A 23,773-nucleotide genomic window follows, 5' to 3' on the forward strand; every position below is an offset into this window, starting at 1 on the left:
TAAAGGCTGATTTTCATGTTATTTTCTGAGATGGTAAATTACTTTGCCATGCCAATCCCACCTGATTTTGTGCTTTTCTGAAAGCCTCCACATAGCAAAAAACCCTGCAAATTACCAGGTCAGTGAAAAATTATTGAAAGCAAGTGGTTTCTTAGATGTGACCATAACCCCAAATCATGTGAGAATTGGCCCTTCTCTGTGCAGTATTACAGGAGGCCCAAAACAGTTTCAGCCTTGATTTAGGGAGGCCCAAAATGATGACAAACTCAAGGAATCCCTGCTAGTGTCTGCATTTCTTTCTCTGGGCACCTAAAGGTCATAGAATGGCTGGCACTGCAGAACCTATGCAGCTTTTAGAGCTCCCAGTGGAATAATACCGTAAGCATCGCTATAGATAATATTTTTTTTCACTGTGAGCCTCTCTCCAGTGTTCCCTTGTTGGCATTAATGAGCTTTTTAATCCAGCAGTTTAATATCCCCCTCATTTCACCAGTTGTTTGGATCTCTCTGGAGAGCGAGAATGGAAATGGGAAAATGGCTGCTTGACCGTCCCTGACGAACTGTCTGTTTGCTTTTAGTTAAAACCTCTCTAATGGCATTACATAAGCCGGTTTGAAAGGAAGTAACAGCTCTCGTGTGGGCATCACTCAGCAGGGTGAGCCTTAGAGCCAATTCTACTGTAATATTTTTTCCATGAAAGAAACCCCATCATATAGATCACATTCTTCAGCTTTCTCCATATTATCCAGAAACCTCCTTCCCTTCCACTAAATAGCAAAAACACACTCAAGCTGGCCCCAAACCTGAGCCTTCGGTTTCTAGCACTAAACAGCATAGAAGGAGAAGGCCTGAAGGGAGTGGGGAGAGAAAGTTGTCCTCTTTCCCATTGCCCATCCTGTTATGTCTGAATGGACTGAAGAGTTCCTATTCCAGGATAGCTGGAAGCTGAGCTCTTAGGGTGCTATCCTAGGCACGTTTATACAGAAAAAGATCCTACAACTCCCAGCATTCCCCAGCCAGCATGCCTAGCTGGGCTGGGGAATGCTGGGAGTTGTAGTTTTTTTCTGTCTAAACATGCTTAGGATTGCACCTTTAGGGGCTGGGATGATATACAGCAGTGTTTTGTTGAAGGTTCTACTTGTTCCCTCTAATATCACACTCAAGTGGTCAAGTGCATATCCATCTGAAAGCGAAACACAGTCAGTCAAAAATAAGATCATGGTTCCTACATACTTGGGAGGCTCCCTAGGTATGCAGAAAAATATAAGTTTGTAAATTAAAAGAAAATTAAATAGAAATCCCCCAAATGGTCCTGTGAGTTTCTGCTACTCATAAGCTTTCAGAACTTTTAGAAAGTTGAAGGCATAGAGATAATAAAATTTAGAACATCCTTCTCCAAGCGAGTGCCCTCCAGGATGTGTTGGAATACAACTCCCATCATAAATCCAGATAGCATGGTCATACTGGTTGAAGAAGATAGGAGTTCTAGTCTGACAAATCTGGAGGATATTGAGTTGGGGAAGACAGTTCTAGAGTAATTCATTTTGTCCTGGATACACACAGGCCACAAACACTGGTCTTTGGTGCTGTCTTATGTGCAGGGCGGGGGGGGGGGACTACTGCCCAGTCACAGCTACATTAACATTCTGGATTTCGCCACTGTTTTCTACAGGCAGCTGTCACTGCCTGGGGGAAAAAGAAACAAAAGATCTGAAGGCAATGAAAGCCAAGCCGATTGTGTGAGTCTGTGCTTAAGGGCAGTTGAGTCATGGAATTTTTAAGCTGTCAGTTGTGGGTAGGACTGAAAATGGAGAGTGGGGGCTGGGGGAATTAGTTTGCCTTAATAGTTCATAGCATCGTGGAGGTGAGTATTAGGTTTGGGGAATGCAAGCCATGAAGTTAAAAAAACTCCTCCCCACACAATCCCCACCTCCAGCTATCTAGCCAGGGCTGGTCCAAGCCATTCTGCTGCCTGAGGCAGAGCAGCAAATAGGGTCTGTCCCCCGTCCCCCCCCCCCATCCCGCAAGGTACATAATATCCTAGACCAGCCAAATTATTTTGGCCTCTGAGGCAGAAAATCCCACAACTGCCTCTTTCCCTCACTGGCAGTGAAAATACAATGGTAATAAATTAAATAGCTAACAATTTACTGCCCTTTCATGACACACATAACCAGCTGCCTGAGGCAGCTGCCTCCTTCTGTCTAATGGTCAGACCGGCCCAAAGCACCCAGTTATATGGCTGTCAGCCAGTCCCAATGCTAGAACCTTTCCCTCTGAATGCTGCTGAAGCTGGTTACTAGTTCCCTGTTCCTTATTTACACAGAATTATTTGCTCAATCAGTAAACCTGATAAGGACCTGAACTTTATATGCCCCCCTCCAAAATTGGACTATCCAATATAATGATTAGGGGACTACCCCATTCAAGATAAACAATCATTCTTTCTGACATCTAGTTTTCTATGTGCAGGGTTTTTGTTTGTGTTTAATGGCGAAGCATTCATTCATGTGCATCCCCACTTGGAGGTTGAAGTGGTACAGCCCAGACATAGGTTTGTTACTTCATCAGCTGTTTGTAATATCTAGACCACATGCGCTACCCAAATCTGGTGAACATCAGATACTTGTCCTTTCCCCCTCCCCCTCTTATCTTTCTGTCTGTTTCCCAAACTCCCCTCAATTTTACTCATCCCCACCACCACCTCGCCCACATATCTGTCTTTTCCTCCCTCACCCCACTGTGGGATTTTTTCACATTTTCACCATGGGACTTGTAATACTGGCTCCTGAGGTTCAGAATTTCATTTGCAGCATTTCCCTCCCTTGGCAACTGCTACAACAATTCAAGCACTGCTCAGGCTCTTGTTCAGCTTGCACGTCTCTCTCTCTCTCGCTGTGCCTTTGCTTGCTTTGCTGACTTTTACAGGCTGAGCTGTGGAGGAGAGAGGAAAGCCCAGCCTGGGGCAGCACACTTCCCCATGTTTCTTCCTCATTCAGGCCTGCTGAATCTGGCAATGCAAACAACATGCAAGGGGTAGGTTGAAGGATACCCCTTACTAGTGCTTGAACTGCTAAGAGATAATTGCTGACTAGCAAAAAGGAGGAAGAGGAGAAGGGAGGCTTTCCAGAACTGATTGGAGGCAGGAGAGACTACATTGGGCCCAAGTACTATTCACAGTTAAGTGGTGCCATCAGGGCAAGACTCTGGGGGAGGAGTTCAGGGACTCAGTAGAATGAGCAGAACTCCCAAACACAGCAGGGCCAGTTTACCTCATTTTGAAATATAAGGGAAGTAAAACATGCCATCAAAAGACCATTAAATCCAGAGTGTAAAATTATCTAACTGTGCCACTGCCACAGATTTCCACAACTGGTTTTTATAAAGGTTTTTCCGTGGGGTGCTCCAGATGGATGACTGCAAGTGTTCCCAATCATTACTCTTTCACTGTAAGATAGGAGTAGAATTGCAATTGACTGTCCACAGTCAATTGTGGGTTTTTTGGTGTCTGCATCTATGTTCCGTCTGCATGACATAGCTGAGTGGGTCATATTTTTCCTTCCTCTTTCCTCATCCCTCATTGGTCACAACACACACCCTTCTCCCAGTGTTTTGTGGCTGGTGTTTCTCAATGCCATGTTAATACCCTGTTCTGTATATGTGTGTTTACAGTTTTTGAAGCAACACAATTACAAAAATTTAACAAATTGTTTTTAAAGAGAATGCCTGCAGCACAAGATAGGAGGACTGCAGCTAAGCGTACTTCCAAGGAAACATGGTTACAGGATCAGACTGCAAGTCCCATCAATTTCACCGGAGAGTGCCCAATCTTGAGTCTGGACAATTTCACAACTGGAGCTAATCAGGCAACCCATCTAGTCAGTTTCACATCCCGACTAGAAAACATGCCTGCCTGATTTTCTAAGCTTGACTACTCTACCATAGTACAATTGTGAGGATTATTTTTTATAAATAAAAATAGTGCCTGCAGCACAGGGCTGGAGGATTGCAGCCTTACAGGATTACTGCCAGAACCTACATGGGCTTCATCACACACAGCTAAAAATCCTGCAATTACTGGGGCTCTGTTTCCGGAATCTTTGTGGGATTAGATTGGGTCTTTTCCATGTGGCTTAAAAAAACACACTAAACTTCAATGTGTTTCATTACAAAGCCACTAGGTGGTGCTGTTGCTTTATTTGCAAGAAAAGTTACTTTAAACTGTACACCCTCATTTATATAGACTCCATGGTGGGAGGAGGGAAAATGCCGGACTTTGGTTGTCATGGAAAACAACACAATAGAGCTCACAAAGAGCAAGAGGTTCCCTGGAGGAGGGCTGTGTTGTGTACAGGACCCACAAACTTCTGTGAGTAAGCAATCTCCATAGCAGGATAAAAGCCCTGTGTGAAGGAGCCCCACATCTGTACTTGAAAATAAGCACTGCTGTTTTCAATGTAATTTACTCATCAAATGGCTAAATGAAGTGTGTGGATTGAGGAAACCTCATTCCTTGAAGCAATTAACTACGTCTGAGAGCCAGGTGATTGGGGAAAAGGACTTGATCGATTAACTGTGAATAGTACTTGGGCCCAATGTAGTCTCTCCTGCCTCTGATCATGTGTTGTAGGACATGAAATGGTGTTGAAAGAAACTGGAAATACATGGCAAGCAATAGAGAAAGGAGGAGCATCCCCAACACTTTATCCACCTTTCTCAAGGACAGCTCCTCTCACTGTGCCCCATTTGTGCATTTTCATATCCACATTGGGAAAGGGATTGTGTTGCTGTTCTCCCCCCCCCCCCCCATGGATTTTCTGCAGTAAGAAAAAAGACAGACGCAGCAGTGGAAAAACTTGGGAGGATCACAATTGGCTTAAAATGTCATCTAGACCCCGCATAAATTGCATCATGAAGGGGTCATGGTGCTTGCACATTAAAAGCTTTGTCCAGAGGCACCCTTGGTATCTAGAGTGAGTGAAGTACTATCTTTCAGCCTAATGTGCTGATCCAATGGGATCAGCCCTATGAAGCCTGCCTCGAGCTCCTTGTACAAAGGGATTTCAGCAAGGAATATTTGTCATAATGCATTGACTAAGGCCAGCCCTGTCTTAAACCATAGGATTGGGCTGGAGGAATTCAGTGCAACTTGAACATAGGATGCATACAGTAGCCATGCTGACTGGGAGATTTTGTAGGAATTTTAGTCCACCACATCTGGATGATAGGATTTAATTTCTACCCACCCCTAAAAAACCAATTCTCTGAAGCACACAAGGCAAAACCGTCCACACTAAAGTAAGTCATTATGACTCAGATTATATTTATGGGCCCATATGATGAAGGATACTTTTGGTCTTGAACTAGCAGAAGGCTGAGGACACTTCCTGGCTCCTTCTTCTCCTGGTCAAACCTCTGTCACCTTCAGCAATGCGTCATGTGGATGGGTTGAATCACAGAAGGTTCTTCAGAGATTTAAATGCAGGCTGATGTGACAAGGCACATGATGCCAGACTCCTAAAGAATGAATTCCATGGAGCAGAGAAGGAGGCTGGTGAGGATCTGGATTATTTTGTTCCTTCTTGCTGCTGAGCAGAGATGGTGCCACCAATCCCAAGAAGAATTGCATTGCATTTGTTGTGGTGCCTGATAAAACCCATATCTTGGATATACGGCTGTGGACAAATGGCAGTTTTATCCTCATGGTTATTTACCAGTATTATTTGCTTTATGAAGCTGCATTATACTGAATCAGATAATTGGGCCATCTAGCTCGATATTGCCTAATAAGAGTAGCAGCAGCTCTCCAGGATTTCAGGTAGAGGTCTTAAGAACATAAGAAGAGCCCTCCTGGATCAGACCAAGGTCCATCTAGTCCAGCATTCTGTTTACACAGTGGCCGACCAGCTGCCCATGGGAAACCCACAAGCAGGGCATGAGTGCACCAGCACCCTCCCACCCATGTTCCCCAGCAACTGGTGTACACAGGCATACTTCCTCTGATACTGGAGGCAGCACATAGCCATCAAGACTAGTGGCTGTTGATAGCCTTCTCCTCCAGGAATTTGTCTCACCTCCTTTAAAGGCATCCGAATCGGTGGCCATCACTGTGTCTTGCGGTAGCACAGCTACTTCCCCAAGGTGTCTTCCCCAGCACAGCTACTCCAGACATCCTTGATGCCAGGGCTTGAACCTGGCCTTCACCATGCAAAGCACGTGCTCTGCTAAAGAGCTACGGTTGGCCTCAACCGCTGAGCAAATAGCCATTGTTACAATGCACGCCCACAGGGCTGCTGGTGGAGCCTGCACGTTCTAGGATCCATTGGACAGATTTTGCCTCCATGGCAAATTTGTCCCCAAATGCAGCGTCAAATGGTAGAAAGGGCAGTTATTCACTTATATGGACATGTATGTAAGAAGCTGTTCGTAGGGACATAATTGAGGTAGAAGCTGAGGCTGCTCCTTCTACCTGGTGAGCCCAGAGTCTGAACCAGGGCAAATTCCCTCCACTGGCTGGATCTCCAGCTGCAGCTCCTTTGCTCTGTCCTCTCTGTGGGAACCGTTTAGAATGGGGTTTGGCCCTGGCAGCATATCCTAAGCCCCTATTCTGCATGGCCCCATCCTGGATCATGGTTGCTCTAGGATGTGATGGAAATATATAGAGATTATTACTTAAGAAGCAGTATCCATGTACATGGATGGTGTTTTACAGACAAATTTAAGCCAAAACAAATGAAGCCCCACAGAACCACGTTCCAAGGATTGTACCATCAAATACTTCTGTGGTTGTGTTAGTTAGGGTTGGCTTTAGCCATCCGAGCACCTCAGAATAACATTTGGAAATTGTGCCTCCCTTCTCCTGTCCTGTCCACAGTGATGCCACATCTGTCCAACATGGCCCTGTGGTTTCTGAAGCCATGGCAGAGTTTTATGGGACAGTTGAAGTTGATGCTTTGGCATCTGACTGACTGGTGGACCCATTGTGGAGCTCACATCTGCCATGAATTCCCTCCCATGCAGAGCCCTTTAATTTTGGTGTAGCTTACTGAAATGAGTGTGTTTCCTGTCTGCTCTTATCTCCAGAGTAGAATGTACAGTCAGGCCCAGAAATATTGGAACAAGGATAACTGTTTTGGCAGCTGGCCTCCATACACCATCACACTGAAGTTGAAAGGAAACACACCCAGACGGGAGTGAAGACAGGACTTTCAGCTGTAATTCAAGGGATTTGACAAAAGTGGGGCACTAACCATCCAGGAAGTACAGCCAGTGGCATACACACACCCTCATCGTTGGTGGCTCATATTTAATGTAACGAATGGCTGCCAAGCAGATGCATGGCCAGGTGTGGCCTGTTTCCTGGGTACCCCATGACCAATCAAGCAGATAAAAGGCCTGGAGGTGGTTCTGAGTGTTACATTTGCATTTGGTAGCTGTTCAATGGGACTCCCAACATGAGGTCCAAAGAGGTGTCCATGCGAGTGAAGGAGGCCATCATTAGGCTGAGGGAACAAAATAAACCCATCAGAGAGATAGCAAAAACAGTGGGAGTGGCCCATACAACAGTTTGGAACATCCTGAAAAAGAAGGAGTTAACTGGCAAGCTCAGCAACGGCAAAAGGCCTGGAAGACCACAGAAGACAACTAAAGGGGATGACCGCAGAATTCTGCTCATGGTGAAGAGGAGCCCTTTCACAACATCTAGCCAGGTCAAGAACACTCTTGAGGAGGTAGGCATGTCATTGTCAACGTCTACAGTCAAGAGACGGCTTTATGAATGTAAATACAGAGGCTTCACAACAAGGTGCAAACCACTGGTAATGCTCAAGAATAGACAGGCCAGATTAGTCTTTGCCAGCAAACACCTAAAAAAGCTTGACCAGTTCTGGAATAAGATTCTTTGGACTGATGAAACCAAGATTAAGAGAAAGTGTGGAGAAGGAAAGGAACAGCTCATGATCCAAAGCATACCACATCATCTGTCAAACATGGTGGAAGCAGTGTTATGGCATGGGCATGTATGGCTGCCAATGGAACCGGGTCACTGGTGTTTATTGATGACCTGACTGCTGATCAAAGCAACAGGATGAATTCTGAAGTGTATAGGGCTATACTTTCTGCTCGGATTCAGCAGAATGCTGCCAAACTGATAGGACACCGCTTCATATTGCAGATGGATAATGACCCAAAATGTACAGCAACAGCTACCCAAGAGTTTCTCAAGGCAAAGAAGTGGGATGTTCTTCAATGGCCAAGCCAGTCACCTGATCTCAACCCAATAGAGCATGCTTTTCACTTACTGAAGGCAGAAAGACCCAGAAACAAGCAGCAGCTGAAGGCAGCTGCAGTAAAGGCCTGGCAAAGCATCTCGAGGGAGGAAACTCAGCGTTTGGTCATGTCCATGGGTTCCAGACTTCAGGTAGTCATTGACTGCAAAGGATTTTCATCCAGGTATTAAAGGCGATCCTTAAACTTGAAATGATGTTGGTTTGTTCCATTACTTATGAGCCACCAACGATGGGGGGGGGGGTGTATGCCACTGGCTGCCCTTCCTGAATGGTTAGTGCCCCACTTTTGTCAAACCCCTTGAATTACAGCTGAAAGTCCTGACTTCGCTCCCATCTGGGTTTGTTTCCTTTCAACTTCAATGTGGTGGTGTGCAGAGGCCAACTGCCAAAATAGTTATCCTTGTTCCAATATTTCTGGCCCTGACTGTATGTACTATCGGTGGAATGGCTGGAGCCCCTTGCAGGTCTTCCCTGACTGGGAGTTGCTTGAAGGCAGATTTCAGGTCAGGATAGCTGCTTCCTATTTTATTCACAGACATATTTTGGTAGGTGTCCTGGAGGTGGCTCCAAGATAGCTCTGATTGCTAGTCACTACTGCAAACCACATCAAATTCTGGCATCAATAATATTTCTCCAGATAAATATTAACTGCCCAGAGAGCTTCGGCTGATGTTTGATATAGAAATGTTATGAATAATGAAATAAAATATTAATATCTGTTATTTACATGGTGGTTTAAAAATTAACACAAACCGATGATGAATCCATACCCTGAGGAGCTTACAGACATGTGGTGGAAAGACAAGAGGGAGTGAGAGGCAAGGATAATATGGGGTGAATGTGAGCAGATGGAGTTTTGACTATCTTAGCTTCGCTATAGTTTGGAACAAGGGTGATGGGGCTCAGCCAAAAGCTTTATGGAAAGGGTTCGTTTTGGGATGGGGCTTGAAGGAAGAAAGTGAGGTGGCCCCACAATAGTATTGACAGAGGGAATGTCAGGTACAAGGGTCAGGAAGCAAGAGCAAAAGAGCAGAGTGGTTTAAGGGAGCAAGAGACTTCCAGGTTGCTTTATGGTGGTAAAGTTGGAGGACTGAAGATTACAGGCAAGATGTATCAGGATATGAGAACAGAAAGAAAAGGGAGGGGCAAGATCAGGGAGAATGTGAAAGATAAGGAACAAGGTGTTTGTGCTGGATGCAGAAGGGGATGAAAAGTCAGTGCAGGGATTTGAGTTAAGCTGTAATCTTTGAAAACTGACGCTGTATTAAAACCGGTTGGTCTGAGAAGTGTGCAGTTTGACCCAGACTTTGAATAACTTTGAGTAACCTAAGGGCTTTTTCACACATCACACAGGGCAAGCCTGGGTTTGCTGCTGAGCATCTGCTCAGCAGGGGGCTGCAACTACTCCTGGCTCTCTGATGAATGTATCTGTTAGCTGTCCCTGTTTGCAAATGAGTTTGTTGCATTCACATTGTGCCTATTTATGTGCACACCTTGACTCACATGGCTATCCCAGTGTATCCAATCCCCTGCAAGCCTGATGGCTGCCAAATGCAGCAATATTAGCGCTGAAGCTAGCAATTCTCTTTAGGGAGTCTGGCTGCTATTCTATTACTCACAGGAGCATCCACTCGGGGAGGAATTGAATGAATTTCCCATGTTAATGTGTTTATGCCACCACATATCCTTTTATTAATTTGCCTTTTAAAAACTGATTGATCTGATGTCCAGCAATTGCTGCTGCTGCCCACAATAACAAATGGCATGTTTACTTAGCCACATTTCCTGACCGCTGATAGACTCTGACAGGTGCCATTAAAGAACATGTTTTTTACGAGAGCAGAACATTTTTCACGCAGTGTGAATAGAGGCAAAAAGATGTATTAAAGGGCAATCATGGTGCTTGAAGGGCTCTAGCAGGTGATTGCTACAAAGGAGGTAAAACTGCACTTAGTAATATGGTCTGAGGCTTGGGTGGGAGCCTCCCTCTTTCCTTGTCTCTTTATTCAGGGAATGGGCAGAAAGGGTTTTATTCATTCTGGGGAATTTGTCAGTACTGCTGGTTTCCATGTGCAGTGATATGTTTCATCATTGCACCCTGTGCAACTTTTTTGAAAAGAAAGGAAATAATGTTTATGAGCTAAAGGTTTCCTTCTACACACTCAGATTATGTTTCTAGCACTGTAGGCTGCCATTTGAGAAGGCAAGGCAACATTTCTCCTTCCTTGTCCTTCTGTGGTGGGCTGTGGAGGTGCTGGTAATCAGAAAGGAGAACAAGCATGTTTCTCTCTGGGTTCGGATGACACAATAGCCCACGATGGGTTAAATAAACCATGATGGCTTATTTAATCCATCATGGGTTATTGTGTTGTCTGTTGGGAATTTTTAAATCCACAATGGCTTATTTGCCCCAAATAACTCACTCTCATAATCCACAGTCTTCAGTAAGGGTTATTTAAGCTATCGTGGGTTATCATGTCATCTGGCACTCCACCTTGGCTAAAGGGCATCGGCCAGTGAGCTGCTTGGCAAGAGTGGCAGAAACTCCTGCTGCTCTTGCCCAGCAGGGCACGATCGCCATTTGTGAGCTGGCCCAAACTGCTGCCCATGCTGCCGCCCATGCCCCCTTCTTGGCTCAATCACTATTGCAATCAGGGTTGTCCCCCCTTTTTTAATGTGCCCAGTCCCATTTTTGCGCAAAAATGGACCAGGAACCTTGCCCGCATTTCCCTGTAATTTTTCCCATGTGCAGAAAGGGGGCTTTTCATTTGCACAAATGGGGAAACTGGGTTTTTTGTGTTCTTTTTCCCAGTCCTGCACAGGTGCACAGCAGTGAGAAACCAATGGATACCTGCTTTCCTGCCCCTGCACCCCTGCATGTTGCCCAAGCCAGGGTGCAAGGGGGAGAAAGCGGGTATCCTTCGGTGCCCCGCTGCTTTGCTCCAGCGCAGCGTCCGGAAAATGAAAGGAAAAAATGAAGAAAAGAGCAGGCTTTTAAATCTGAATGCAAGTCAGTGGAGATCACCTCCATTGACTTGCATTGGGGAATTAAAGCTGCCTGGTGAGGAAAATTGGGTGGGTGGGAGGTGAAATCCACCCCTTGCCAAGGACTGGCTTGTCCCCACCGTCCTTGGCAGGGGGTGTGGATTTCGCCCCCTACCCCCCGATTTTTTTTTGCTTTTTTTTGTTTTTGGAGCCCCTTATGTGCAAAAAGGGTTCCAAGAACAAAATAATGGTGGGCTGGGCTCCACCTTTGTGCTGGGGTGGGGAGACCTCGAAGGGGGCGCCCCCTTTCCTCCCTCGCCCCACACCTCCCTACCTCTCCAAAAGGCTTTTCCCACAAGTTGGGGAAAGGATTTCTTCTGGGCCTTGATTTTTAGAGGTTTCAGCACCCCAGTGCAAAGGGGGATCCCACTTTTTTTTGTACTTGGACCCCCCTGTTATTTTTGTAACACCCCCATTTCATCAACATAACGTAGAAATGAGTATTTGCAGAGGCTAATTGAGATGATGATTTTGAGGTAGGTGAGTCAGGACCCCCTCGGTATCCAGGCGCCGTTTTCCTTCTTCAGCCCCTGATTAACAGCCTGGTTTTGTGAGCCAGGCTGAAGTTATTTAAGGGCTTGTTTCTAAGGACAACAGAATGTAGCATTTGAAAGATTGAATGCTAGTTTGCTTGACTGCACTGGGGTGTGCCACAGGATAATTTTTGTTTCCACTCTGTAAAGAAGATTCCTTAGCATCCTATGCACTCACATAGTTATTTTATGGTGGCTGTTGAGTGTGGTGACCAAGGAGGTTAATGTCTAACAATGGCAATTAACTATGAAGGTAGAACCTCAGAATACAGAAGCCGTGTACCTCGGAATACCAGACGCTGAGGACCAACAGCAGGGGACTCTCGTCACTGTCATCCCTTCTAGCTATATCTCTCTGTCTGCTATTGAAAACAGAATGCTAGACTAGATTAACCTTGGCCTGATCCAGCAAGGCTATTCTTATGTTCTTATATGTTCTACGTCGGATCTAGATTGGCCATTCTGTTCACAGAAGGCACTGGGATCCAGCAAAGGCTCCCTGATGGAGGAAGGGGCCAGGGAGTCTGTTTTTGCCAATTCCCCCTTCCGCCCCCTTTGCCACCTCTCACGCTGCTCCAGGGTTCCCCAAGGCTTCCAGCACAGCTTTTCAGGAGGCACAGGGGGAAGGAGGAATCACTGCCCCTTCTTCCTGCATGAGTGGAACTCTGCTAAGCCCTACCCTAGATCCATACCACTGTGTCATTTCACAGGACTGAAATCTCCATGGATCCCACCATAGGGTGATTTTAAAAACCCACTGCATGGTGAGAGCAAATGGACATAACTGAGGGTTTGTGTTTATGTACATATAAACCTCTCTAAAATAAGTATTACGTACAGCACTAAGTTTACTGTTCATCTTGGTGAGGACATACATGCATGCAGTTAAAGTAAAATATTATTTTGAGCAAAAGTGGTAGTTGTGGAGAAGACTAGGACATTTGCTTACCTATAGTCCCACTTACCTTTTGCTGTTGGGCAATATCATCTAGTGATGCAGAATTTACCAATGTTGGGGAGTAAATGACTAGTTACCACTCTATTATGTTTGCTACTAACCAGCAGTCACATGTTAACACTAATAAGAACTGAGAGGTGAATTTCTAAAAGTAGCTTTTATGCTCTCTTTTCTGTCTTTGCAGATGAATTATCTACAGTTTAGGCTTGGGAGGGGAAGCCATAAAATCAAGGTTCTGCGTGGCTGAACTATAACGTTGTGACTCTGCTTTTCCGGTACTTAAAATAAATGTGGCTCCTTAATATTGCCTTAATGTGACTTTATGGGTATATGCCATCCCAGGAACATGGTCTATCTCTGATGCGGAGACAGAAGGACACTGCAGGCTGTATGCAAGCCACGAACCAGGCAGGCGAGAGCACATGCTCCCTTTGGCAGAGAAGAAAGCTTTAAGGGTCGAGCTGCACATTATGTTTTCTTTAGGTGTTCACCTGAGACGTTTTAAGCATAGAATTGAAAACAACAAGTGGGGACAAAGTTGTGTTTGCAAACCCTGGTATCATACACAGATATTCATTAGGGAGTCAGGATCGGCTTTGGTTCCCACCTGAGTGTACGATTAGGGGCAAACTCTGATTTGCTACTGCTAAAAAGGCCCTTAGAGGAAGGCAGGTGTTTGAATTCCATTACAAATCTGGAAGTATCCTTAAAATAACTGATTAACCTGTCCACTGTCCTAAATGGTTAGCTGTCCTTGCTTTTGGGGTGTTGGGGGTCAGCACTGTAGATGTAGGCCCTCTAAAGAGGATGATACAGGTAATTATACTTAGGGTTTAGAGCATCCAAAACACTTGGCACATATAATTTTAGAAATCCTTATAACAGCCCTGTAAAATAGGCCAGCATTATTGTCCCCATATTGCAGATATCTGACTGCATACAAAACAGAGTGGTTTGTCTGATTCTTAGGCCCTAAGACCACCTAGTGAGTTCACAGCTGAGATTTGAACAAGGGACTTCCTGGCTCACACTCTGTAGCCACCATGCTACACTAGCTGTCTAGATGAATCTATGCACCTCTCACCAATTCTGTTGACCTGAGTCCTGTGTGGTTGAGCAAACACTAAGAAGCAGTGGACTGTGGCTTTGAAGAACCTGGTGATTCATGCAAGCCCTGAGAATGCTGTTTGTCACTTGAGATTCTAGTTCTCATCATACTGGCTGTGTGGAATGTGTAAATACACAGATGATTTCTGCACAAGATCTAGAGTTCAGGGTGGACTTGTCTTTTCAGTCTTTCACCATGACTCTGTCGCTCTTACAGCGAACAGGCTATTATTGGGCCCCAGCATGGTGCTTGCTGCAGCTTATCTGTTTCCTCCAGCTATATCTCTAGATGCTGCTTAATACTCTGTACCTATCCTTTCCAGTTGCTATGATCCAGAGAGGCCAAGAGTGCAGGCAGCTACGTAGGTTTTACGTAGATGTGGAGACATTTGGTGAATCCATTAAATAAAGGGCTTGATCTCTTACAGGACAACCATACGGAAGGACTGCTGTGACTGGAACAGTTTTTGAAATTACTCTTTGAAATAAACTGGGAATTGTCACAGCAATCTTTTCTTTAATATTCCAGACCTAGGGTGCAATCCTGTCTGGATAGTCGCCAGCCTCCGAAATCAGAGGCTGCCGACTATCCTATGCAGGGCAGCTGGAGCACGGAGGGGGTCCTCTCCTCTGTGGTCCAGCAGCCCTGCATTTTGGCTAGACGGGCCCATCCAGCCATGGCTACAGGGAGGAGGAGGGAAGGGGCCTGGAGACCCAATAGGGAGCTGTGTAAAGCCGTTTCTGTGGTCTCCTCCCTTCCCTGTCCCTGGGACCACCCCTTTTTCCCCATCACCACACTTAATTCTAAACGCGGAGACATAGCTGGCATGGAGAGAACCATGCGGGCTACAAGGGAGAGGGGCAGGGAGCGTGGTTTCTGAGAACTGAGGTCAGAGCCCTGGCTCCAGAAACCAAACAATCCCATGGCCCTCTAGACAGTGTCTAGTGGCTGTAGGATTGCTCCCTCTGACATCACAGCCTGAGGATGCTCACCCTTCTTTTGTTCACCCAAGATCACTTAGTGTCAAGCATTAGTTGCTTCTTAACACAACGGGCAATGAAAAGGTAAATAATATGCCATCTAACTAAGTGTAAAGTGTTGCAAATTGGGACAAAATAAGAGCATGAATGGCTTGGGGGCTTGGTACCTGAAGGGTCACTTTCTCCCATGTGAGCCTGCTCATCATTGGCATGAGCTTTGTGTTCATCAGGAGTCTTCTCTGGGTTCCCCCACCACATGAAGCCAGGGAAGAGGGCCTTTGTGGTTGTGGTGCCACATACATAAAATGTCCTCCTCTGGCAACAGTGGTGTAGTGGAGCGAGAGCTCACAGGGATGCCAGCAGGGGCTTTGCAAGGTTCTTAAAAGATCCAGGGCACAGGCACATACAAACTTGCATATATATATATATATACCTGAGTCTAAGCACACCTCTAATATATATCTATTCTGTGTGTGTGGTCGGTCTGTGCATGTGGTATGTTTGTGTGTGTGTATAGATTACATACATACATACATAAGAAGTGTGCACTGACCCCCCCACACCTTTAACTCAGACCCCGATTCAGCATTTTGGAAAACATACCGCTTCTGCTTGGGCCAATTTACAATCTGACCACTTCAGCTCAGCACCAAACCTGAGTCCAGGTTTGGAAAAAGGAGCTTTTGTGCTTCCTGTTGACTACCATGGGAAATTAGAAAAAATAAACCTGTAACTTTTTTTCTCTTGGTGAAAAAGCATGTGAACCCACTTTTCTCAAAGACTTGAGTGAGAAGGAGAAAAAACAACCCTCTTGTCTGTTTGTGTAAAGTAAAATACAGTTCAGAACTTCTCTTGCCCTCCGAAGAGAATTCTCTCTAAGAATTCCCAAGATGGGGAATAAAGAAGAGAAAGAAAGAACAGGATAGGGGAAGGAAGAAGAAAAGAAGAATGGTGATTGGAAATGTGCAGGGGGGGAGGGGGTTAGAGAGAATTCCCTAAGCCAAGTGGCTCCTTTCAGAGAGGTAGTACTTCAGAGGGATTTAGGAGGCTGTGGAGGCTTTGTAAGGACTGCATGTACTTAAATTAACTTTATGAGGTGAGATGGCTGAGGGCTTTTTCTAGCTTTTTTAAAACTGTAGAACCTATTTAAAAGCCTCAGCACTTTCTCGATCATGATGCCACATAGTCCTAACTCTCCTTTTGGAATAATTTGAATCCTACAGCTATTTAGGAGAAATTAAAGTGGAAGGGGAGAAAGAAGTTTGTGGGGGCTGATTGGATCCTTTGCTGTACTGAAGCTACTAAACTTCTGCAGACGACAAAGGTTCCAGTTTGGGGCAGTAAAATCAGATGCTGTGTGAAATACCAGTATTTCACATGGAGCTCTTTCTTCCCTTCCTTCTCCCTCTTCAAAATCTCACTGCAAGCAAGCTCCCAACAGTGGGCATGTAAAAGCAGAAAAGTAGCGGGAGATAGGTTTTTTGCACCTTAAAAAAACAAACAAAAAACCTACACCAGAGATTAGGGATAGTGACCGCCTAATGGTCACCTTTAATGGGGCCGCGGTGGCTTAGTGGTTAAGATGCTGAACTGCAGACTGGAAGGTCGGCAGGTCAGCAATTCGAGACCCGAGTGCCGCGTGATGGAGTGAGCTCCCGTCTTCAGTCCCAGCTCCCGCCAACCTAGCAGTTCGAAAGCAAGAAATTGCAAGTAGATAAATAGGTACCGCTTCGGCGGGAAAGGTAACAGCGTTCTGTGCACCTCGGTGTTCAGTCATGCCGGCCACATGACCACGGAAGCGTCTTCGGACAGCGCTGGCTCTTCGGCTTAGAAACGGGGATGAGCACCGCACCCTAGAGTCGGACACGACTGGTTGGGGACACCTTTTAATGGTCACCTTAAACACCTTCTGATTAGGATCTCTAATCCCATGTGTGGCTTGACAGTTTTTACTTTTTGTTTTAGTCTTTGAGAAAAGGAAACTTTATGCATGGTCAGCACAAAAGCCACTAGACCTAACTGTCTGAACTTTGGCAGGCTCACTCATCTCCATAGGGGCTGCCAGGTCCCCAAATTCCATGCATGTATGTGGAAGTGCAAAAAAAAGAAGCTCTTTGCTTTGACAGATTTTCTTGAAAATAGCAAATTTTACCTGTGACTAGCACAAAAGCCACTGAACCTAACTGCCTGAAATTGGGCAGTTTCAATCAGATCCATGGGGGCTACCAGGTCTCCAAATTTCATGTATTTATCATACAAACTAAAAAAGTTATGGCCATTTCTGTTTTCCAATGCAAGTCAATGGGCAAATGTTAAAGAAATGGCAATTAGGACAGCTCAGAAGATCCAGGACACAGCTCAAAAGATCTGGGGCCCATGCCCAGATAGGCCCATGCATAATGATGCCCTTGGACACCAGTGTCATCTGCCACCCAGCTCAGAATTCCCTGTTCCCTCTGAGCTTAGCTGCAATCAACAGGGCAGCTGGAGGAACATTAATTTTCCCAGCAACAATGTATTGTTCCTGTTGTAATGCAAAGTATTTTGGGGTGGCTTGGTCTTGAATGGGCAATTAAGATCCATTAGCTTTACAAAAGAGCTGCTCCTGATGGAGATGAAAACTGCTAGAACTGGTGTGTTGCTATGGATCTACCCAGCTGTCTGAATTTTTAGACTTTCCTTGGAGGGTGTAGCTATGGGGACTATCATGATGAGGGCCTGCACTTTGAAATGGGCCACTACACCACTGCCCAGGAAGCTAGCCTTGTGTTAAGGGGCAGGGGGACATAAAAGAGCTTTATAAAACTACTAATATTGTGGACAAAGTGGATAGAAAGGACATCCCTCACCCCCCAGTGATAACACTAGAGCACCAGTATATTCAGGACAAATATAGTATTTAGGTTGGAATCGTATGTAAACACACTGTGGCATACATCCCATTGAACTCAGTAAGATTTACTTCTGAGTAAACATCCTCCATTTCAATGCATGCTTATGGGTGAAGTGGGGATTTTCATTCAGGGTTAGACATTGTAGATAGAGTGTATAGTGGGGGGGTGTTTCAAGCAAAGGGTAGTAGTTATCCTTCATTAATTAATGTAAAGTTTAAGGCTGAGAGTATGGAGGTTAAATTTCTCGATGCCCTAAACAACTGTGCCCTAGAACAGTTGGTCATGGAACCGACCAGCGAGGAGGCGACCTTGGATTTAATCCTAAGTGGTGTCGCCCAGGACCTAGTACAAGATGTAAATGTTGTTGAACCAATTGGAAACAGTGACCACAGTGCTATTAGATTTAACATATATTTAAGTGGAAAATTATCCAGGAAGTCCAACACAGGTTAGGAAAGGTAGCACCAAGTCCAAGAGGTCACCAGCATGGTTAATGAGCAGTGTTAAGGGAGCTATTAGAGAAAAGAGAGCTTCATTCAGAAAATGGAAGTCTTGCCCAAGTGAGGAAACAAAAGGGAGCACAAGCTTGCACAAAGACGATGCAAGCAGACAATAAGAGATGCAAAAGAGCATTTTGAAGAGCATTATCACTAACAATATCAAGGCCAACAATAAAGAACTATGTAAATATATCAGAAGCAGGAAACCAGCTAGGGAGGCAGCTGGACCACTGGATGACAATGGAGTTAAATGAGTACTGTAGGAAGGCAAGGAGATTGCAGAGAAGCTGCATGAATTCTTTTAATCCGTCTTCACTGCAGAAGATATAGGACAGATACCTGTGCCTGATCTGATGTTTTCAGGAAGGGAGTCTGAGGAACTGAGGCAACAAAAAGTGGCAACAAAAGATAAAGTTCTCAACCTTATTGGTAAATTGAAAGCAAATAAATCCCTGGGCCCAGATGGTATGCAAAGTTCAAACAACTGAAATATGAAATTGCTGATCTTCTAACCAAAATATGCAACATGTCCCTAAGATCATCCTCTATACCAGAGGACTGGAAGATGGCCAATGTAACACAAATTTTCAAAAAGGGATCCAGGGGGAACCCGGGAAATTATAGCCTGCTTAGCTTAATGTCTGTTCCAGGTGAATTGGTTGAAGGCATTATTAAAGATAAAATTAGAATAGAAGCATATAGAAGGACAAGCCCTGCTGAAAAAGAATCAACATGGCTTCTGCAAAGGTAAGTCCTGTCTCACTAACTTTTTAGAGTCCTTTGAAAATGTCAATAAACATGTAGACAGGGGTGATCCAGTAGACATTGTTTACGTGGACTTCCAAAAGGCTTTTGACAAAGTCCCTCACCAAAGACTCTTGAAAAAACTTAGCCGTCATGGAATAAGAGGACTGGTCCTCTTATGGATCAGTAACTGGTTAAAGAACAGAAAGCAGAGCGTAGGAATAAATGGTAAATTATCCCAATGGAGGGAAGTAAATAGTGGAGTCCCACAGGGATCTGTATTAGGACCAATGCTTTTCAACTTCAGAAATGATCTGGAATGAGGAGTGAGCAGTGAGGTGGCCAAGTTTGCTGATGACACCACATTATTTTGGGGGAGTTGAACAAAAAGGGATTGTGAAGAGCTCTAAACGATCTCTCCAAACTGGGAGAATGGGTATCTGAATGGCAAATGTGGTTCAATGTAAGCAAGTGTAAAGCAATGCATGTTGGGGCAAAAAATCCCAACTTCAAATCCAACCCGATGGGATCTGAGCTAGAGGTGACTGACCAAGAAAGAGAACTTGGGGCTGTGGTGGACAGTTCGATGAAAATATCAACCCAGCGTGTGGCCACTGTAAAAAAGGCAAACTCCATGTCAGGCATAATTAGAAAAGGAAATGAGAATAAAACTGCCAATATCATACTGCCCTTATACAAATCTATGGTGTGACCACACTTGGAATACTGTGTACAATTCTGGTCACCACACCTAAAAAAAGATCTTGGAGCTGGAAAAAGTGCAGAAAAGGGCAACTACAATGATCAAGGGGCTGGAGCATCTCCTCTATGAGAGAAGGTTACAACAGCTGGGATTGCTGAGCTTGGAAGAAAGGGTAAGGAGAGACAGGATAGAAGTGTACAAAATTATGCATGGTGTGGAGAATGTGGATAAGGAGACATTTTTCTCCCTCCCGGAAAATACTTGAACCGAGGGTCATCCCATGAAGCTGGTTGGTGGGAGAGTCAGGACAGATTAAAAGAAGTACTTCACACAGCGCACAGTTAAACTATAGAATTCACTACCACAGGATGTAGTGATGGCCACCAATTTGGATGGCTTTAAAAGGGGGTTAGGCAAATTCCTGGAGGAAAAGGCTATCAATGGCTTTTGTCTTGATGGCTATGTGCTACCTCCAGTACCAGAGACAGTGAGCCTGTGTACACCGGTTGCTAGGGGACATGGCCAGGAGGGTGCTGTTGCACTCGTGTCCTGCTTGTGGGTTGCTGGTTGACAGCTGGTTGGCCACTGTGTGAACAGAATGCTGGACTAGATGGACCCTTGATCCAGCAGGGCTCTTCTTACGTTATGGTGCTAAAGACAGAAATGTAATTTATAGTTAGTTAATAAAACCCAAATGGCTAGGGATTATGGTACACTTAATTGATTGATTCAGACTCTGAGATGGCTCATGCATGCAGGGTTGCATGCAGACATATTCTAAGGTATCTGGAACTGAAGCTGCTGGAACCTCGGTCTGTCAAGTCCAGTAATGCCCATTTTCTTTTTGACTGACAGCCACCCTCCAAGTTCTCAGGTAGAGAAGTCTTTCCCATCAAGATTAGGGATTAAACCTGTGACTTTATATAAATAGGGCAGTCTTTCTAGGATTGAACAACGCCCTTTTCCTTCCCCTTCCTCCAAAGTGAATAATGCCTAATTAGGATAGCACCCAGAGGTCTTTGTGGCTGTATTTAGGATGATTAATTGAACACTGTAAAGAGGCATATAAGTGCATGATGGGGCAATGTTTTTAACTATCCTATGTGGTTCCCTTGCTTTACTAACAGCCCTTGTAAAAGGACTCAATTATATGATTACAGGACCCCCATAGTGCAAAAGTGGGGGAAATCAGTCGTCCAAATATGCTGGAGAAGTGGGGGAGCCAGGAATCCTCTGCTGTGATTAATTCAGTTCTGTTAGTGTGACAGAATTACAGCTCAGTTTGGTTTAAATTTGGCCAGATGAACAACACTAACCAGAAAACAAAACTACTGCTATTAGAATCATGTCTAAGCCAGTTAAAAATCCAGGCTGTTGGAGTTGTTGTGTGATTGTCAGTCTAAAATCTCTTGTTCTTTAACTCTTATCAACTGAAGTTAAGAGCAATAAGAGTGGCAATTCCTTTGTCCTACAGTTTTGTTTCTGCTGATTTTTGTTTGGTCCTGAAGCAGATGGCTGTGCTCCGTCTCTCCCAGGTTCCCAGTGTTGCACTGCATAAAGTCAGGCTGCCTGATGGATGACTTGCAGTCCCCACCTGCAGGCTGCTCCATCTCAGTCAATCCAGCTGTAGCTCACCAGTGTCCCCCAGCCACTCACCCTGTTGCTCTGCCAGCACCAGTCACCCTGCCCACTTAGCCCTCTTCCTAAAGGGTTGAACTGCCTCTCCTAGGGCTTCCTTACTGGCAGGAAGAGCTTTAAGCTAGAATATGCTGGTGTTTCTGGTTCCGCCCCTTTAGCCTTTGGCTCCACCCACCACCAGATTCTCCCCCCACCCCGAGAGCTTCTCCAAAATAGTATTCGGCCCTCAGGCTGAAAGAGGCTCAACACCTCTGGTCTACATTGACAATAATTGGGTAGGCTGTGCTAGTTCCTTGCATGGCATCGGTACTCTGTCAATATTAAATGTTGCTAGGCTGGCATGGTGTTTGCTGCACTTGATCCTGAAAACCTTCTGTCTTCACTGCAGATGTGTCAATCAAGCTTGCACTGTCTTTAATAGACTATGAAAATAAGCACCATTGGGGACCCACCCACATGCTGGAAGTGCATACCCATTCTGGGACATGCTTGCTTCCTCAGGCACATCCATAGACACACCTCTAAAGCAGGTGTGTGGTGCCACATGTTACTGTAGTATGTGAGACATGATCATTCTTAATTAATCTTGAATTCATCATCCTAGGAATGGCCATAATTAATTTATTTAGTATTAATGTGGATGAAATATGTACTGTCCTAGTGAGGGCAACTGCACAGCCAACACTGGCTTTTGTTAAAAGGACCATTAAAATCAAACCTTCCTCAGATCCATTAGGCCAGTCTCTTTACACTGAAGAAGATGAAGGCCTGCTGTGTGAAATGTCATGCATAATTGGGTCGATTGCTGCTTTAGACTCTGCCCTTTCCTCCACAGCCTTTTCTCTCCATTCGGAGTGCTCACTTTCTGCAGAGGCTCTGCTGGTTTCTCTTGCTCAGGATGGTGAATTATTCCATACTGGTTTTCAGCTGCAGACAGAGCTTTAAGACATTATAATTGCAGCCTAGGTAGTGCGAATTTTGCATCAAGAAAAGCTGCACACATTATGCAAATTTGCCATTTCTTATTTACGTAATTTATTCTAGTTTTGCTGGTCATTGTTAGGAGCAAGTTGCTATACATGGCTCTGAAGATTTATTTTTATTTTTATTTTATTGCATTTATACCCTGCCTTTTTTTTCCTCTTGCAAGGAACCCAAGGCGGCTTACGTTATCCACCTCCTCTCTATTTTATCCTCACAACAACAACCCTGTGAGGTGGGTTGGGCTGAGAGTCTGTGACTGGCCCAAGGTCACCCAGTGAGCTTCCATGGCCGAGTGGGGACTAGAACCCGGATCTCCCAGCTCCTAGTCCAACAGTCTTGCCACTACACCACACACTGGCCCCCAAGATCAGTCATTGGAAAGCTTATTCAGGAACATCTTCAGCTTCTGAGATTTCAGCAGGCATTATTTTCATAGTCAGAAGAGCAGGAAATGGTTTTTAAAACATGAACACGGAGATTTGTCAGGAAGCTGGAATCTATGCCCAGTACCACATTCTGTGCTCTTTTTTTCCTGCACAGCATACACACAGCTCTGATTATTGGCACTGACTCTTGTCATCCTCTTTTGCAGACGTTTTGGTACAAAATGCACAGCGTGCCAGCAGGGAATCCCACCCACGCAGGTAGTCAGGAAAGCCCAGGATTTCGTCTATCACCTGCATTGCTTTGCCTGCATTATCTGCAACCGCCAACTGGCCACAGGTGATGAGTTCTACCTCATGGAAGATGGGCGCCTGGTTTGCAAGGAGGACTACGAGACGGCCAAGCAGAACGGTAGGGGCCGAGCAAATGTATCAGCCACACACACACACACACACAGGTGACATTTGATGAGCATGGTGCAATCTTTCTTGCTCAGATTAATTCAGGGTCTTCGGGTTTGTAAATAGCCACTTGTGTGTAGCAAGTAACAATTGCCGCTGGACAACTAGCTTCTGTGAATTAGGACAGCGTTGTTTCTTTCTCTCTTTCTTTCAGGTGATCAGTGTGCCACAAATAACTAACATAGGTATGTGTGAGCAGGCAGGCTAGGATATCTTTTTGTGGACTACTAACATTTGGAAATGTATTTGTTGCCTGGGAAGTGGGAATGAGATCCTATCTCTGCCCGGAGAGGGCTAGTTAGTTCTGTGGGTTGCTGACTATCCTCTTTAGTAAGTGGGTCGCAGCTGAAGTTGAAATTAACTGCCAATCTAGTGCACGCTACATAGAACATATGCAGCCCCTTGTCCTTGTGGTGTCTTGCTTGAGCTGGGAAACAGAGCAGTGCAGCACTGGTGAGACAGGTCAGGGTGCCATAACCAGGCTGTGGGTCCTCCTCCTCCTCTCCAAGAATGCCTAAACCTCTGCAGTCTTGTGTCACTGGATGCTGTAGCA

General features: G+C 45.1%; 1 protein-coding gene across 1 annotated transcript in view; it reads left to right on the forward strand.

Moving 5' to 3' along the window:
- LHX4 (LIM homeobox 4) overlaps positions 1–23,773 on the forward strand; it is a 104,400-nt gene that overhangs the window by 68,303 nt on the left and 12,324 nt on the right. Inside the window, exon 3 of the mRNA XM_084851281.1 lies at positions 22,968–23,170. Within this exon, the coding sequence (XP_084707407.1) occupies positions 22,968–23,170 (203 nt within the window). The remainder of the gene's footprint in view (positions 1–22,967; positions 23,171–23,773) is intronic.

Source organism: Heloderma suspectum, chromosome 4 (assembly GCF_057233095.1).
Source record: "Heloderma suspectum isolate Gila_16-S chromosome 4, 16-S_ref, whole genome shotgun sequence".
NCBI classification, from domain to species: Eukaryota; Metazoa; Chordata; class Lepidosauria; order Squamata; family Helodermatidae; genus Heloderma; species Heloderma suspectum.